This window comes from Triticum aestivum, chromosome 2A (assembly GCF_018294505.1).
Source record: "Triticum aestivum cultivar Chinese Spring chromosome 2A, IWGSC CS RefSeq v2.1, whole genome shotgun sequence".
In the NCBI taxonomy this organism is placed as follows: Eukaryota; Viridiplantae; Streptophyta; class Magnoliopsida; order Poales; family Poaceae; genus Triticum; species Triticum aestivum.
The window spans coordinates 27,761,247-27,779,203 of record NC_057797.1 but is presented as its reverse complement, the minus strand read 5'-3'; the positions used below and the strand labels follow the sequence as shown (position 1 = coordinate 27,779,203).

Genomic DNA, 17,957 nt, shown 5'->3' with positions numbered 1-17,957 from the left:
CCCTACGGGTTCGGCAGACATGTAGACATGACTGAGACGACTCTCCGGTCAATAACCAACAGCGGGATCTGGATACCCATTTTGACTCCCACATGCTCCTCGATGATCTCATCAGATGAACCACGATGTTGAGGATTCAAGCAACCCCGTATACAATTCCCTTTGTCAATTGGTACGTTACTTGCCCAAGGTTCAATCGTCGGTATCCCAATACCTCGTTCAATCTCATTACCGGCATGTCACTTTACTCGTACCGTAATGCATGATCCCATGACCAGACACTTGGTCACTTTGAGCTCATTATAACGATGCATTACCGAGTGGGCCCAGAGATACCTCTCCGTCATACGGAGTGACAAATCCTAGTCTCGATTCGTGCCAACCCAATAGACACTTTCGGAGACACCTGTAATGTACCTTTATAGTCACCCAGTTACGTTGTGACGTTTGGTACACCCAAAGCACTCCTACGGTATCCGGGAGTTACACGATCTCATGGTCTAAGGAAAAGATACTTGACATTGGAAAAACTCTAGCAAACAAACTATACGATCTTGTGCTATGTTTAGGATTGGGTCTTATCCATCACATCATTCTCCTAATGATGTGATCTCGTTATCAATGACATAAAATGTCCATAGTCAGGAAACCATGACTATCTGTTGATCAACGAGCTAGTCAACTAGAGGCTTACTAGGGACATGTTGGTGTCTATGTATTCACACATGTATTACGATTTCCGGATAACACAATTATAGCATGAATAAAAGACAATCATCATGAACAAGGAAATATAATAATAATAATCCTTTTATTATTGCCTCTAGGGCATATTTCCAACAGTCTCCCACTTGCACTAGAGTCAATAATCTAGTTACATTGTGATGTATCGAAGACCCATAGAGTTCTGGTGTTGATCATGTTTTGCCCTAGAGAGATGTTTAGTCAACGGATTTGCAACATTCAGATCCATATGTACTTTACAAATATCTATGTCTCCATCTTGAACATTTTCACGAATGGAGTTGAAGCGACGCTTGATGTGCCTGGTCTTCTTGTGAAACCTGGGCTCCTTGGCAAGTGCAATAGCTCCAGTGTTGTCACAGAAGAGTTTGATCGGCCCCGACGCATTGGGTATGACTCCTAGGTCGGTGATGAACTCCTTCACCCAAATTGCTTCATGCGCTGCCTCCGAGGCTGCCATGTACTCCGCTTCACATGTAGATCACGCCATGACGCTCTGCTTGCAGCTGCACCAGCTTACTGCTCCACCATTCAACATATACACGTATCCAGTTTGTGACTTAGAGTCATCTAGATCTGTATCGAAGCTAGCGTCGACGTAACCCTTTACGACGAGCTCTTCGTCACCTCCATAAACGAGAAACATGTCCTTAGTCCTTTTCAGGTACTTCAGGATATTCTTGACCGATGTCTAGTGTTCCTTGCCGGGATTACTTTGGTACCTTTCTACCAAACTTACGGCAAGGTTTACATCAGGTCTGGTACACAACATGGCATACATAATAGACCCTATGGCTGAGGCATAGGGGATGACACTCATCTCTTCTATATCTTCTGCCGTGGTCGGACATTGAGCTGAGCTCAATTTCACACCTTGCAACATAGGCAAGAACCCCTTCTTAGACTGATCCATATTGAACTTCTTCAATATCTTATCAAGGTATGTGCTTTGTGAAAGACCTATGAGGCATCTTGATCTATCTCTATAGATCTTGATGCCTAATATATAAGCAGCTTCTCCAAGGTCCTTCATTGAAAAACTCTTATTCAAGTAGGCCTTAATGCTGTCCAAAAGTTCTATATCATTTCCCATCAAAAGTATGTCATCTACATATAATATGAGAAATCCTACAGAGCTCGCACTCACTTTCTTGTAAACGCAGGCTTCTCCATAAGTCTGCATAAACCCAAACGCTTTGATCATCTCATCAAAGCGAATGTTCCAACTCCGAGATGCTTGCACCAGCCCATAAATCGAGCGTTGGAGCTTGCACACCTTGTCAGCATTCTTAGGATCGACAAAACCTTCCGGCTGCATCATATACAATTCCTCCTTAAGGAAACCATTAAGGAATGCTGTTTTAACGTCCATTTGCCATATCTCATAATCATAGAATGCAGCAATTGCTAACATGATTCGGACGGACTTCAGCTTCGCTATGGGTGAGAAAGTCTCATCGTAGTCAACCCCTTGAACTTGTCGATAACCCTTAGCGATAAGCCTAGCTTTATAGATGGTCACATTACCATCCGCGTCTGTCTTCTTCTTAAAGATCCATTTATTTTCTATGGCTCGCCGATCATCGGGCAAGTCAGTCAAAGTCCATACTTCGTTTTCATACATGGATCCTATCTCGGATTTCATGGCTTCCAGCCATTTGTCGGAATCCGGGCCTGCCATTGCTTCTTCATAGTTCGAAGGTTCACCGTTGTCTAACAACATGATTTCCAAGACAGGGTTGCCGTACCACTCTGGTGCGGAACGTGTCCTTGTGGACCTACGAAGTTTAGTAGCAACTTGATCTAAAGTTTCATGATCATCATCATTAACTTCCTCTCTAGTCGGTGCAGGCACCTCAGGAACATTTTCTTGAGTTGTGCCACTTTCCGGTTCAAGAGGTAATACTTCATCAAGTTCTACTTTCCTCCCACTTACTTCTTTCGAGAGAAACTCTTTCTCTAGAAAGGATCCATTCTTGGAAACAAAGATCTTGCCTTCGGATCTGAGGTAGAAGGTATACCCAATAGTTTCTTTAGGGTATCCTATGAAGACGCATTTTTCCGACTTGGGTTCGAGCTTTTCAGGTTGAAGTTTCTTGACATAAGCACCGCATCCCCAAACTTTTAGAAACGACAGCTTAGGTTTCTTCCCAAACCATAATTCATACGGTGTCGTCTTAACGGATTTCGACGGAGCCCTATTTAAAGTGAATGCGGTAGTCTCTAAAGCATAGCCCCGAAATGATAGCGGTAAATCGGTAAGAGACATCATAGATCGCACCATATCTAATAGAGTGCGATTACGACGTTCGGACACACCATTACGCTGAGGTGTTCCAGGCGGCGTGAGTTGTGAAACTATTCCACATTTTCTTAAGTGTGTGCCAAATTCGTGACTCAAGTATTCTCCCCCACAATCTGATCGCAAGAACTTGATTTTCCTGTCATGTTGATTCTCAACCTCACTCTGAAATTCCTTGAACTTTTCAAAGGTCTCAGACTTGTGTTTCATTAAATAGACATACCCATATCTACTCAAGTCATCAGTGAGGGTGAGAACATAACGATAGCCACCATGAGCCTCAACACTTATTGGACCGCACACATCAGTATGTATGATTTCCAATAAGTTGGTTGCTCGCTCCATTGTTCCTGAGAACGGAGTCTTGGTCATTTTACCCATGAGGCATGGTTCGCACGTGTCAAATGATTCATAATCAAGAGACTCTAAAAGGCCATCTGCATAGAGCTTCTTCATGCGTTTGACACCTATGTGACCAAGGCGGCAGTGCCACAAGTATGTGGGACTATCATTATCAACCTTACATCTTTTGGTATTCACACTATGAATATGTGTAGCATTACGCTCGAGATTCATTAAGAATAAACCATTCACCATCGGAGCATGACCATAAAACATATCTCTCATATAAATAGAACAACCATTATTCTCGGATTTAAATGAGTAGCCATCTCGAATTAAACGAGATCCTGATACAATGTTCATGCTCAAAGCTGGCACTAAATAACAATTATTGAGGTTTAAAACTAATCCCGTAGGTAAATGTAGAGGTAGCGTGCCGACGGCGATCACATCGACCTTGGAACCATTCCCGACGCGCATCGTCACCTCGTCCTTCGCCAGTCTCCGCTTATTCCGCAGCTCCTGCTTTGAGTTACAAATGTGAGCAACTGCACCGGTATCAAATACCCAGGAGCTACTACGAGTACTGGTAAGGTACACATCAATTACATGTATATCACATATACCTTTCGTGATGCCGGCCTTCTTGTCCGCTAAGTATTTGGGACAGTTTCGCTTCCAGTGACCACTTCCCTTGCAGTAAAAGCCCTCAGTCTCGGGCTTGGGTCCATTCTTTGGCTTCTTCCCGGCAGCTTGCTTACCGGGCGCGGCAACTCCCTTGCCGTCCTTCTTGATGTTCTTCTTACCCTTGCCTTTCTTGAACTTAGTGGTTTTATTCACCATCAACACTTGATGTTCCTTTTTGACTTCTACCTCTGCTGATTCCAGCATTGCAAATACTTCAGGAATGGTCTTTTCAATCCCCTGCATATTGAAGTTCATCACAAAGCTCTTGTAGCTTGGTGGAAGCGACTGAAGGATTCTGTCAATGACCGCGTCATCCGGGAGATTAACTCCCAGCTGAGTCAAGCGGTTATGTAACCCAGACATAGTGAGTATGTGCTCACTGACAGAACTGTTTTCCTCCAGCTTACAGCTGAAGAACTAGTCGGAGACTTCATATCTCTCGACCCGGGCATGAGCTTGAAAAACCATTTTCAGCTCTTCGAACATCTCATATGCTCCGTGTTTCTCAAAACGTTTTTGGAGCCCCGGTTCTAAGCTGTAAAGCATGCCGCACTGAGCGAGGGAGTAATCATCAGCACGTGTCTGCCAAGCATTCATAACGTCTTGTTCTGCAGGGAGAGCAGGTGCTTCACCTAGCGGTGCTTGTAGGACATAATCTTTCTTGGCAGCAATGAGGGTGATCCTCAGGTTCCGGACCTAGTCCGTATAGTTGCTGCCATCGTCTTTCAGCTTGGTTTTCTCTAGGAACGCGTTGAAGTTGAGGACAACGTTGGCCATTTGATCTACAAGACATGTTGTAAAGATTTTAGACTAAGTTCATGATAATTAAGTTCATCTAATCAAATTATTCAATGAACTCCCACTCAGATAGACATCCCTCCAGTCATCTAAGTATAACATGATCCGAGTTAACTAGGCCATGTCCGATCATCATGTGAGACAGACTAGTCAACATCGGTGAACATCTTCATGTTGATCGTATCTTCTATACGACTCATGCTCGACCTTTCGGTCTTCTATGTTCCGAGGCCATGTCTGTACATGCTAGGCTCGTCAAGTCAACCTAAGTGTTTGCATGTGTAAATCCGTCTTACACCCGTTGTATGTGAACGTTGGAATCTATCACACCCGATCATCACGTGGTGCTTCGAAACAACAAACTTTCGCAATGGTGCACAGTTAGGGGAAACACTTTCTTGAAATTATTATGAGGGATCATCTTATTTACTACCGTTGTTCTAAGTAAACAAGATGCAAAAATATGATAAACATCTCATGCAATCAAATAATAGTGACATGATATGGCCAATATCATATAGCTCCTGTGATCTCCATCTTGGGGCTCCATGATCTTCTTGTCACCGGCATGACACCATGATCTCCATCATCATGATCTCCATCATCGTGTCTCCATGAAGTTGCTCGCCAACTATTACTTCTACTACTATGGCTAACATGTTTAGCAATAAAGTAAAGTAATTTACATGGCGTTTCTCAATGACACGCAAGTCATACAAAAAATAAAGACAACTCCTATGGCTCCTGCCGGTTGTCATATCATCGACATGCAAGTCGTGATTCCTATTAAAAGAACATGATCTCATACATCACATATATCATTCATCATTCATCACAACTTTGGCCATATCACATCACAAAACACTTGCTGCAAAAACAAGTTAGACGTCCTCTAATTGTTGTTGCAAGTTTTACGTGGCTACAAGAGGGTTCTAGCAAGAACGTTTTCTTACCTACGTTAAAGCCACAACGTGATTTGTCAACTTCTATTTACCCTTCATAAGGACCCTTTTCATCAAATCCGCTTCAACTAAAGTGGGAGAGACAGACACCCGCCAGCCACCTTATGCAACTAGTGCATGTCAGTCGGTGGAACCGGTATCACGTAAGCGTACGTGTAAGGTTGGTCCGGGCCGCTTCATCCCACAATACAGCTGAAGCAAAATAAGACTAGTAGCGGCAAGAAAGTTGACAACATCTACGCCCACAACAAATTGTGTTCTACTCGTGCAAAGAGAACTACGCATAGACCTAGCTCTGATACCACTGATGGGGAACGTTGCAGAAAACAAAAAAATTTCCTACATTTTCACCAAGATCCATCTATGAGTTCATCTAGAAACGAGTGATCGGATGCATATACATACCTTTGTAGATCGCGAGCGGAAGCGTTCAAAGAACGGGGATCCAAATCACCGGAGATCCTAGCGCCGAACGGACGGCACCTCCGCGTTCAACACACGTGCGGTCAGCGTGACGTCTCCTCCTTCTTGATCCAGCAAGGGGGAAGGAGAGGTTGATCAAGATCCAGCAGCATGACGGCATGGTGGTGGATGCAGCAGTCACCGCAGCAGGGCTTCGCCGAGCTTCTGCGAGAGGGAGAGGTGTAGCAGGGGAGAGGGAGGCGCCAAGGCTTCAGGGTGTGGCTGCCCCTCCCTCCCCCCTTTATATAGACCCCCTGGGGGGCGCTGGCCCTGGAGATTGAATCTCCCAAGGGGGGCCGCGGCCAGGGGGGTGGAGTACCCCCCAAGGCAAGTGGGGCGCCCCCCACCCTAGGGTTTCCAACCCTAGGCGCAGGGGGTGGGCCAAGGGGGGTGCACCAGCCCATAGTGGGCTGGTTCCCCTCCCCACTTCAGCCCATGGGGCCCTTCGGGATGGGTGGCCCCACCCGGTGGACCCCCGGGACCCTTCCGGTGGTCCCGGTACAATACCGGTGACCCCCGAAACTCTCCCGATGGTCGAAACTGCACTTCATATATATAATTCTTCACCTCCGGACCATTCCGGAACTCCTCGTGACGTCCGGGATCTCATCCGGGACTCCGAACAACTTTCAGGTTACTGCATACTCATATCTCTACAACCCTAGCGTCACCGAACCTTCAGTGTGTAGACCCTACGGGTTCGGGAGACATGTAGACATGACCGAGACGACTCTCCGGTCAATAACCAACAGCGGGATATGGATACCCATGTTGACTCCCACATGCTCCTCGATGATCTCATCGGATGAACCACGATGTCGAGGATTCAAGCAACCCCGTATACAATTCCCTTTGTCAATCGGTACGTTACTTGCCCGAGATTCGATCGTCGGTATCCCAATACCTCGTTCAATCTCGTTACCGGCAAGTCACTTTACTCATACCATAATGCATGATCCCATGACCAGACACTTGGTCACTTTGAGCTCATTATGATGATGCATTACCGAGTGGGCCCAGAGATACCTCTCCGTCATACGGAGTGACAAATCCCAGTCTCGATTCATGCCAACCCAACAGACACTTTCGGAGACACCTGTAATATACCTTTGTAGTAACCCAGTTACGTTGTGATGTTTGGTACACCCAAAGCACTCCTACGGTATCCGGGAGTTACACGATCTCATGGTCTAAGGAAAAGATACTTGACATTGGAACAACTCTACCAAACGAACTATACGATCTTGTGCTATGTTTAGGATTGGGTCTTGTCCATCACATCATTCTCCTAATGATGTGATCTCGTTATCAATGACATCCAATGTCCATAGTCAGGAAACCATGACTATCTGTTGATCAACGAGCTAGTCAACTAGAGGCTTACTAGGGACATGTTGGTGTCTATGTATTCACACATGTATTACGATTTCCGGATAACACAATTATAGCATGAATAAAAGACAATCATCATGAACAAGGAAATATAATAATAATAATCCTTTTATTATTGCCTCTAGGGCATATTTACAACAGATCTATTATGTCAAAATTTGAGGATAAGAACTTCTTTGTTTCTTGTAGTAGACTAACATCACTGCTAGCAAGCAGGATATCATCCACATACAAGATTAGGAAAATTTATTTCCCATTCTTAAACTTTTCATAAATGCATTTATCCTCAATATTTTCTTTACATCCAAAACTTCTAATCGTTTGTTTAAACTTTAAATACCACTATCTAGAGGCTTGCTTTAATCCATAAATGGATTTCTTCACATGCGGCATCCCATAATTTCCTTGCCTTCCATGATAAAACCCTTGGGTTGTTTCATGTAGACATTTTTTTTAAATCCCCGTTGAGAAATGCCGTCTTTACATCCATTTGATGTAACTCTAAGTCAAAATAAGCAACTAATGCCATTATGATTCTGAAGGAATCCTTACATGAGACTGGAGAAAATGTCTCATTGTAATCTATCCCTTCTCTTTGTGTAAATCCTTTTGCCACCAATCGTGCTTTATAATTTTCTATATGCCCTTTAGAGTCATACTTAATTTTGTACACCCATTTACAACCTACTGTTTTGGCTCCTTTAGGAATTTCCTCTAAGTCCCAAACATCTTTGGAACTCATCGATTTCATCTCGTCTTCCATTGCCTTCATCAACTTCGATGAAGGAGGGCTTCTCATGGCTTCTTCATATGAGGTGGGATCTTTTTCCATATGAACCATTTCTGTGTTATAAACTTTAAAGTCAGAAGAAATAGCTGACTTTCTTGGTCTTGTAGACCTTCTAAGGGCCTCAGTTTCTGGCACACTCTGTGCCTCAACTTCTGGCACTTCTTCTAAAATTTGCTGTTGCACCGCCCTTTCATGCTCAACAACGGGTTCAGTCGGCTCCTGGCGGACAGGTTCCGGGTCTACTCCCATAGTTGTCATGGGTGGAGTTGCAACTAGTAGTGAGAAAAATGGCTCCCGAGTCAACGGATTAGGTGCATGCACCCTCTTCTCCTCAAGGATAATTTTCCAAGCCACCAAGCTCCCCCTCATCATTTCATCCTCTAAGAAGACTGCGTGTCTCGTTCCTACAAACTTTGTATATATGCCTGGGCAGTAGAAACGAAAACCCTTTGATCTGTCTGGATAGCCAATGAAGTGACAACTCACTGTTTTGGGATCTAACTTTGCAATGTTTGGATTAAACATTTTGTCCTCAGCAGGGCACCCCCACACCCTGGAGTGTTTTAGGGGGGGCACCCTTCCTGTCCATAGCTCGTACGGTGTTTTGGGCACCAACTTTCTTGGTACTCTATTGTGAATGTGAATAGAGGTTTTAAGCGCCTCCATCCATAATCCCAATGGCAAGTTGGAATAACTCATCATGTTGCGCACCATATCCATAAGTGTACGGTTGTGCCTTTCAGCTACTCCATTTTGCTGAGGCTTGCCCGCATTGAATACTGGGCTACTATGCCAGTCTCCTGCAAGAACTTCGCAAAAGGTCTAGGGACTTGGCCATATGGAGTGTGCCGACCGTAGTACTCATCTGTGAATATTTTATTCTTTTATCATGTTGATTTTCAACTTCCACTTTGAATATTTTAAATTTATCTAATGCTTCAGATCTTTCTTTGATTGGATAAATATATCCATAGCGAGAGTAGTCATCTGTGAATGTTATGAACGAATCATATCCATCCACACTTTTCACCGGAAATGGTCCCCAAATATCAACGTGAATGATTTCTAGTGTGCCTGTGCTATGGATTGCACCTTTTTTGATTTGTTTTACGTACTTTCCTTTAATGCAATCTATGCATTGTTCTATGTCTGAGAATTCTAACGGAGGGAGAATTTCACTTTTGACTAATCTTTCTATTCTCCCCTTCAAAATATTGGCCCAAGCGACAGTGCCATAATTTCGATGAGTAGAATGTTCTCTTTCTTTTCTTTTGTTCTTTATTCGACGCGGAAACATGTTCATTCACATTGCATTCAGAATGCACTTTTTCACGAAGTGATAACGAATAAAGCTCATCGTGTAATAAAGAATCACCCACATAAGCATTATTATACCATATGGCACACTTGCCATGTCCAAAATAACACTCATAATTTTCTTTGTCCAAACATGAAACGCTAATTAAGTTTCTATTACATGAGGGAACATAAAGAACATCTCTTGGTAGAAGATTGAATCCATCAGCTTACTCCAAGGAGATGTCGCCGACAGCTTCAACTTCCGCTTGAACTCCATTTGCTACCTCAATGCCTCTTTATCTTCTTAGCGTAGTCCAGGTCGATTGGAATCCCTGTAAACAATTTGCAACATGAACAGTTTCTCCTGAATCAATCCACCAAGTAGATTTCAAAAACTGTGTGTACAAGGATTCATTAACTAAGGAAACAATGTTGTTACCTTGCTTTGCCATTAAGGACTTCAGCCAAACAGGGCAGTCTTTCTTGTAATGCCCGGTCTTCTTACAGTGCAGACAAGTGTCTTTGTCCACTGGAAAAGGTTGTTGCTGACGCTGATGCTGATAGGGAGCTTTTCCTTGTGGCTTTGAAGGAGAACTTTTGTTGTTTTGATTGTAATTCTTTTTCTTGTGACCCTTCACATAGTTGAGTGTACCACCATGTGAGGCTTTGAGTCTGTCCTCTTCTTGGACACACATTGCTATTGTCTTTTCAATGTCCCATGTTCCAGGTGACATATTGTAGTTTACAACAAAAGTTTCAAACTCCTTTGGCAGTGAGACCATGACCAGATGGACCAGGAGCTTTGGTTTGATCTCCAGATCCTCATCCATGGGCTTTAGCTTTGCTGCCATATTGCTCATCCTGAGGATGTGCTCTCTTATTCTATGACTACCACCCATGTAGCATTCTGTCACCAGTTGCTCTAACACCTGGATGGCATATATCATTGAAGAGCAAGTGAACAGACTATTTATCTTTGTAAGCAACTCCCCTGCGGAAGTGCACTTTGCAATGAAGCCCACAATGGTGCTCTCAATTATATTCTTTATAAATGCCATGCACTTTTTGTTTGCATGGACCCACTTTTGGTTTTCTATGATGTATGACATCTCCAAGGGAGCATAATCCCCCCTCTTTTTAGCCCATGCAGCATCATCATCAGTGACCTCTCTTACTGGCTCTATAGGTGTGACCGGCTGTGGTTCTTCCAAGACCCAGTCCAGATCAGCACAGACAAATGCCAGTTCAACTTTCTTCCTCCACTCAGTGTGATTGTCACCTCTGAGTGTCGGAACATCTTTTAGTAAACTCATCAAGTGAAAGCCTCCTGAAATCACAATTTAAGTGACATCAGTATAACAATCATATGCATTAATCTAACGTTGGTCAAATTAAACATACAATTGTCTATACAATTAAATCTATATTACCGTTGGGCAAAATATTAGAAACAAATGCACCTTTAAATTTCAATAATAAAACATGATCATGTTATTAAGAATGTTGGTCATAAAAATAACATAATCATATTCATTTTAATAATCACTTTAACATGCTCTTAAAAAATAATTCTATTTAAACTTTTATTTTCTTTGTAAAAGAGCACTATGAATTATTTACGCAGCGTAGAAACATGAATAAAAAACCATGAACTTTATTATTTTCTTTACAAAAAATTCATAAAAATTTCTTTTCAGAAAATTTTCTATTTTCATTTTCAGAACTTCTTCTGTTTACTTTGTTCTTTTCTATTTTCTAAACAGAATTTTCATTGGAAAAAATTGTATATAAAAGCTACTGTAAATCTGCCCAAAAAAACTGGATAGAAAACTATATAAAAAAATTTGCAGCTGGACCGCCGTGGCCTGTTCGTGCGCGCTCTGCGTATCAGCGCATCGCGCCTGGCCGAAAACAGCCCGGCCCAGCGCCCGCCAGCGGCTAGAGCTTGTGCCTAGTGCGCGAGAAGGCCCGCAACGTACGAAGCGGCCCATGGCCTGCTCCCCGCGCCACGCCCAGTGCGAGCCGGCCTGCCTCGGCCTAGCCCGCGATCACTTCCGGCCCAAAAGGCTAGTGGGAGGCTAGGGTTTTCATCTAGACCGTTCAACACGATCGGACGGCTGTCCGCTGGTTTCGCTGGAACAAAACAGGGAGTCCGACCCCAGTCTCCAACCCTAGCGCCCCCACTCTCTTCTCGATCCCCTTCTACACCCGAAAACGGCGGAGGCAGAAGCTGCTCCCCGGCCGCTCGGGCCAGCCACCGGCGACGATAGCGGTTCCACCGCGCCACGCCCGTGCCTCCTTTCCCTTCCCCCTTTCTGTTTCCTTCTTCTTACACCGAAGTTAGTGGGAGAGAGGGATCAGTGACGCCAACAGAGCCCTGCTCTGCTCTTCTGTCTGTGTGATACAGCGGCGCCTCCCCCGCCACCCTTGCCGGTGCGCGCGAGATCCCGAAGGAGAGCGCGCTGCCGTCAAGCGGTGCGGTGGTGGTGCCCTTTTGCCCCCTTGGAGAGGCTGTGTGCTTCTTCCCCGCACCTCGGCTTGCCGATGCGTGTGAGGATCAAGAGGAACGGGTGCGGCCATGACGGAGGCACAACTTTTCTTTGAGATTTCGTTGCCCTTCTAGGGTTCTTTGGGGAAAGGGATTTTTTCTGTGATTTCTTTTCAACTAAAAAAGTCTAAGCCGATCTGGCTAATACCATTGATAGATTGCTTTGTATCGGATAAGTTAGATCATTCCGGTGAACCTACCTTCTGCTTGTCCAGATGAACTCGATCCAGCGCCGGCCATGGTGAAGTAGGGGCTCGTGATGGCAGAGAGATGGCGACGGTGGTATGCTTCCCGTGAGCACCGCGCTAATCCTAGATCGGTAGAGATTGTAGGTGGGGATTGTGGCAGCGATTAACGTCGTAAGTCATGCCCGGACCCTCACCTCTGTTTATATAGCACGGGTCACAGGGGGCCACCAACCATGATTTGCTTGGGCACCCTCGATCAGGGCGCGAGTCAGGGGCCCGTTCGACCCGTTGGGTTTGAACGGAGAGAGATCAACCTAACAATTATGTGATATAAGACAATGCCAATTGAACAAAATCGCATTGAACAAATGGTGGCATGGCAATTTTAGTACAAAAATTGAAAATTAGTGGCGTTGCAATTTTAGTACAAATGCTATAACGATCATGGCAAAAAGTTGAATAATTTGTACTGGGCGCATGGTAAATTTACCAATTTGTTGCATTCCTACGTAGAAGCATGACAAAAGGTAAGCACCCGACTGATGGTAGAAAGCTGAAATGTCTGAAGTCTGAACCTGTGGCCTGCAACGTCCTTGCATAGGCGGCCCATCTCCTGGTGCTGTGCCAGCACCTAGCGTTTGTAGGGGCAATGACCGCTGCCGTAGTGGAGCTCCAGCACCGCCCGATTGCAGGAGATCCTAGCGCCGCTGAAGGAGGCGCCCAGGTCGGCGAGACGTTCCAGCTTGCCGACGCTGGCATCGTGTGGCTGCCGCCGGGCGTGGATAGCACCGGCGCGAGCCATCCCTGGCCACCGACGCATGGATATGAGCAAGGAGGGGGAGAAGGAAATAGAAAGGGCACCGTGGGGACTCACCGGCGAGCGGCCGCGGCGCTCCGACATACGGCGGCGACGAGGACACCGGATCTCCTCGTCAGGCCGCCGTTCCCCGTGATCCCGTCAGGGAGTCGTTCCCCGCAACGACGTGCCCACGCACGGATGCCGCGCACCGGCATCGCCGCCGTCAACACGACGCCACGCACCTGCATCGCCGCCGAGTACTGCCTCCACTATCGAGGGTTTGGAAACACCGCGTCGCCACACGGCTCCTCCAGCTCCTCGTCTCCGCCGCCGCACACCTCCTCCCGCTCGTTGTCTCTGCCGTCGAGCGCCTCGCTGCCAAGCTCCTCGCCACGAAGTGAGTGTCGATGGGGAACGGAAGAAATGGATAAGGGGAGAGGTGCGTGCCGGGCGTTCGGGACGACGCAATATTTCCCGAACTGATAAAAAAGTGACGTGGCGCCCTTGCTGCTTTAAGATTTGGGCGAAAATATTGAAGGACGCTGAGCGCGTTCGGAGCCAGGAGACTGAAAACAGCACGTTCGGCACTTATTGATACCCTTTTTTTAACACAGTTAAGTGAACTATTTGAAATTATAACTAGGAAGTTAAGCAACATAACTGGGAACACGTCTAACAAATGTTCGATCTATATATACTCGTGAAAAGTCATTAGCATCTACTATCTATTTTTATATCTATTCTATCTCTACTACTCTCTCGGTCTAGGCGAATAATTCATCTTAGGTTATGCATCGTGATCAAGAAAAAGGGAAAAACAAAAGAACTTAATTTTTATTTGCTAATTAATAGCATTGCATGCAATGAACTAATCACTACATGTTGTGTCTGGTAGTCTCAAGTCATTAAAAACATCCAAACCAGCATCTATTATTGGTTGATATGTCAAAAAAGAAGAAACGAGGTAGAAGTTAATGCCCCGCGTCTAAGGGTTTTGGGATTATTTAATTTTCTTATACACCTAGACAGAGAGAGTATTAAAGTAGAATCGAACGTTGTGATGATTCAACCTCGCTCCATGGTTCAACCTCGCTCGCTACCCTTCTTGGCACGCACACATTGAAAAAAATAGCTGCGACCCACCCACTCACGAGGCCACGACGCACGTCTCAACTCCCTCCAGCCTTACCCTCGAAAAAAAAAACCTCCTTCCAGCCCCCTTCTTTTCTTTCTTCGTTGGTTGGACCCGCCCCACCTGGTCCACCCCCTCGATTCCAATCTCATATCTCCTGAGAAACTTCATTGAACTGGGCCGCGGCGACGTGGGGTGATGGCTCGCCGTTGAGCCCTGCTCCGCCTCTGCCCTTCATCCACTGGAGCACGGAGCGGGAAGCAGTCGTCAAGCAAGGACGCCGACGCCGGCGCCGCTGCAGCTGCTCGGCGAGGCGAGAAGCCGGGGGCGTCCGAAGCGGAGTCTGGCGCCGCTGCAGGTGGCGGGCGAGGCAAGAAGTCGGGGGGCGTCCGAGGCGGAGTCCGGCGTCGCTGCAGTTGGCGGGCGAGGCAAGAAGCCGGGGGCGTCCGAGGCGGAGTCCGGCGGCGACGTGGGTGGCAAGATGATGCACTTCGACGGGCCGCTGGCGTTCACGGCCGATGACCTGCTGTGCGCCACGGCAGAGATCATGGGGAAGAGCACATACGACACGGTGTACAAGGCGATGCTGGAGGACGGCAACATGGTGGACCTGAGCGGCTGTGGGAGGCCAGGAGGAGTTCGGGACTGCGGCGGTGGCGCTCGGTAACGTCTGGCATCCCAACCTGCTCTCGGTCAGAGCCTACTACCTCGGCCTCAAGGGGAAGAAGCTGCTCGTCTTCCATCACATTCTCCATTACATTCCGAAGGGCAGCCTCTCCGCCTTCTTACACGGTGAGATTCCTTCAAAAGTGTACATCCTTTGAAGCTGGATTCTTCAACTCTGTGGTTCTGAGTTCTGACACATTTGGTTTTAGTTCAGACGAGGGGTAACGGGCTAACGGCCCGCCCTCCCGCCCTCTCACTTTCTCGCCATTGAGCCTTGGTCTGCCTCTGCCCTCCATCCACTTGTTCCAAGTCTTAACGATTACCCTTTTCAACATGCAACACTTGGGATGTGGTGCTCAATCCTGCTATTTTTTAGTCCATTATTTTTTATGTGTTTTCACCTCAGACATTTTACTAATTTCAGTTGGTTTATAACTAGAGATGCACATAAATAACTTTGTTCTGGTTTTCATAAAACAAATATGGCACACACCTGGATGGTTATTGACTATATGCTGCGACCCATTTTATTAAGTTGGTCTTTCTTGACACCATTTTCTATTGCAGATTATTGAAGATATATAGTTTAAGCACGAGAATGAGCAGAAGTGTGTTTGGGTGAGTCCCAAATAAAACATCTCACTTCTTGCTTTGGAAATCATCTATGCTTAACTCCAAGAGGTCACTATCTGCAGGACCAAGCCGGCAAAATCCGAGGCCCTGTGCCAAACTCGAAAATGGGCCTTACCTCACTAAATCTTTGATTTTTTTTGTTTCTTTCTACGCTTTTGGTAACTAGATTCATGTTTTCTAATCAAAGACATGACTTGGATCTTGCAATACGAGACGCCTAATAGATGAAAAAAAAAAATAGCTAGAAGAATTTTGCAGAACTAAATAGCGGACGTAAATTGCAACTCACAATCAAGGCCTCACGTGATCGCCGGTTATCAAAGCGACGATGCTTAAGAAATTGGAGATCGGAAGATGGCTTGCACCTTCCATTCCTTCATGTCCTCCCTGCCGCGCTGCCGTTCGCGGTCTTGCTCTCCTGATGTAAGGAGGAGACCGAAGAATGGATATAACCTGCAATTTAGCTTAACTCGGCCGCCGGAGGAGAAAATCAATAGATTGGCTTTGTTCGTCTCAATGGATCGCTGGATTTTATTTTTCTTAGACAGATCGATCGCTTTTTTGGAGAGAAGGCAGATCGATCGCTGGATGAGGCGCACGTCCCAATCGGGGCCTGTTTCACCCATAGGAAAGATGGAAGGAGGCCCGTGTACAAAGGATAAAAGACCCAGCCAATTGGACTTTGCCTCGCCGTGCGTACAAAATCTGAGGCCCCTAAAAACTGGGGGCCCTGTGCCGGCGCACAGGTTGCACCCCCATGGGCTCGGGCCTGACTATCTGAAGGGACGGTACATTGTGATGTTTTTCTTCTATCACTAGGCTTGACAACATCTCACTTCTTGTTTTGGAAAGCATCTATGCTTAATTCCAAGAGGTCACTAGCTGAAGGGATGGTACATTGTGATGTTTTTCTTCTGTCACTAAGCTTGACAACATCTCACCAACTATATCAGTAATGTACTGATTTGTTCTGTAAGTTGTGTTTGGCAATGGAATAGAAATTTTGCTGCTGAGGAATGAAGGTAAGGACAAAACTATTGCCTGTTTTTTGTTTGCCTGGTTGTGTTCATAGTCCATTTTAAGCCCATATAATTTTATGTGGTTTTCAACTGTATTTACCTGCATCTAGAAATAGAAGTTTAATATTCTTTCATCCTTTGAGTGTGTGCTAAAGTTTATGATACGTGGAAGTTTTTATCACATCATGCAACAATACAAAAACCAGAAAAGTTCAGATATTATGCATCATTTTTTTGGTAAGACATTACACATTGCCTCCCGGAGTGCTCCCGGGGTATCTCAAAGGCTATTACAACAATTTGATATATGTGAGTCAACTGTTTTTTTTTCCTTCTCTTTGTATTGCATCACTATGTTCTTATCTATGAAGCCTTCGGCACCCTATATCTTTACAAGGAAGGAAACTAGGCCAATGAATTTCTTTTAATGGCATTTAGTTGTATAGGCGACTTGCTTGCATAGATTATTACTGCATAATATCTTCTTAACTTGTCTTTAGTAACAAACATTATAGTACAAAAAATAGTTTTAGGAGGATACTACTAAAACTTTTGTGCCATTAAAAAAACTTTTGTGCAATTTTAATTTACTGCATAGTGCAGACGGAAACAAATTAATTCACCACATGGAGAGCCCACTGAGAACAATTGTTTTGGACTTTTGTGGCACTCTCAAGCTATGGATCTTTTGTGGCCTAGCTAATATATATAAACCAAGACCATATCTTGTATGATTCTCAACATCCTTGGAGTGAAGCACAATAACTGCATTGTGAAGTTTATATCATATTCCATTTGTTTGTTTCAACGACGAGTTTTCCATTTATTTGCTTCTTTGATCAGTTTGGAACTAGCACTCAGAGTAACTGAAAGTTGATGTGTAATACTAGGTCTATGATCGGAGTGTGTAAAATGGGCTTATTTTATTTCACTCGTCAACGACATTTTGGAGATCCATTTTGGTGCCCAAGTTCCTGGCACAACTTGCATATATTTTTGTTACCTTTTTGGCTTTGCATCCTTCTTCCCCTTCCCCTTTTTACTACTCCCACCTTTCTCAAACCATGCCTTGAATCTACTCTCTTTAGGCCTGCCAGCCTTTCTTTTAGTTAGGGGAGGACACATGGAAAATTCAATTTCCACTTATGCTACTGATACTAATCTATAAGTGCTGGAATTGGAGCTGCATATGCA

The 17,957-nt window shown here is 45.2% G+C and overlaps 1 protein-coding gene across 1 annotated transcript; it reads right to left on the bottom strand.

Annotated features, from left to right (window-relative positions):
• Positions 1 to 9,851: 9,851 nt before the first annotated feature.
• LOC123184437 (uncharacterized) lies at positions 9,852 to 13,782 on the bottom strand. Its single transcript, XM_044596554.1, has 4 exons — positions 13,389 to 13,782; positions 13,090 to 13,318; positions 10,218 to 11,105; positions 9,852 to 10,110 (listed from the first exon to the last, which is right to left on the bottom strand). The coding sequence occupies exons 1-4, from the start codon at positions 13,413 to 13,415 to the stop codon at positions 10,064 to 10,066; spliced, it is 1,191 nt and encodes a 396-aa protein (XP_044452489.1). The 5' UTR covers positions 13,416 to 13,782; the 3' UTR covers positions 9,852 to 10,063.
• Between the last annotated feature and the right edge of the window lie 4,175 nt (positions 13,783 to 17,957).

Bases quoted from the DNA above. Each gene is read 5' to 3' on its own strand.
- LOC123184437 (XM_044596554.1), bottom strand. From the start codon at position 13,415: ATGTCGGAGCGCCGCGGCCGCTCGCCG. The intron at 13,319-13,388 runs GTGAGTCCCCAC...GTCGGTGGCCAG, and splicing joins AGCGCCGCGGCCGCTCGCCG to GGATGGCTCGCGCCGGTGCT. The intron at 10,111-10,217 runs GTAACAACATTG...AATTGTTTACAG, and splicing joins GTCCTTAATGGCAAAGCAAG to GGATTCCAATCGACCTGGAC.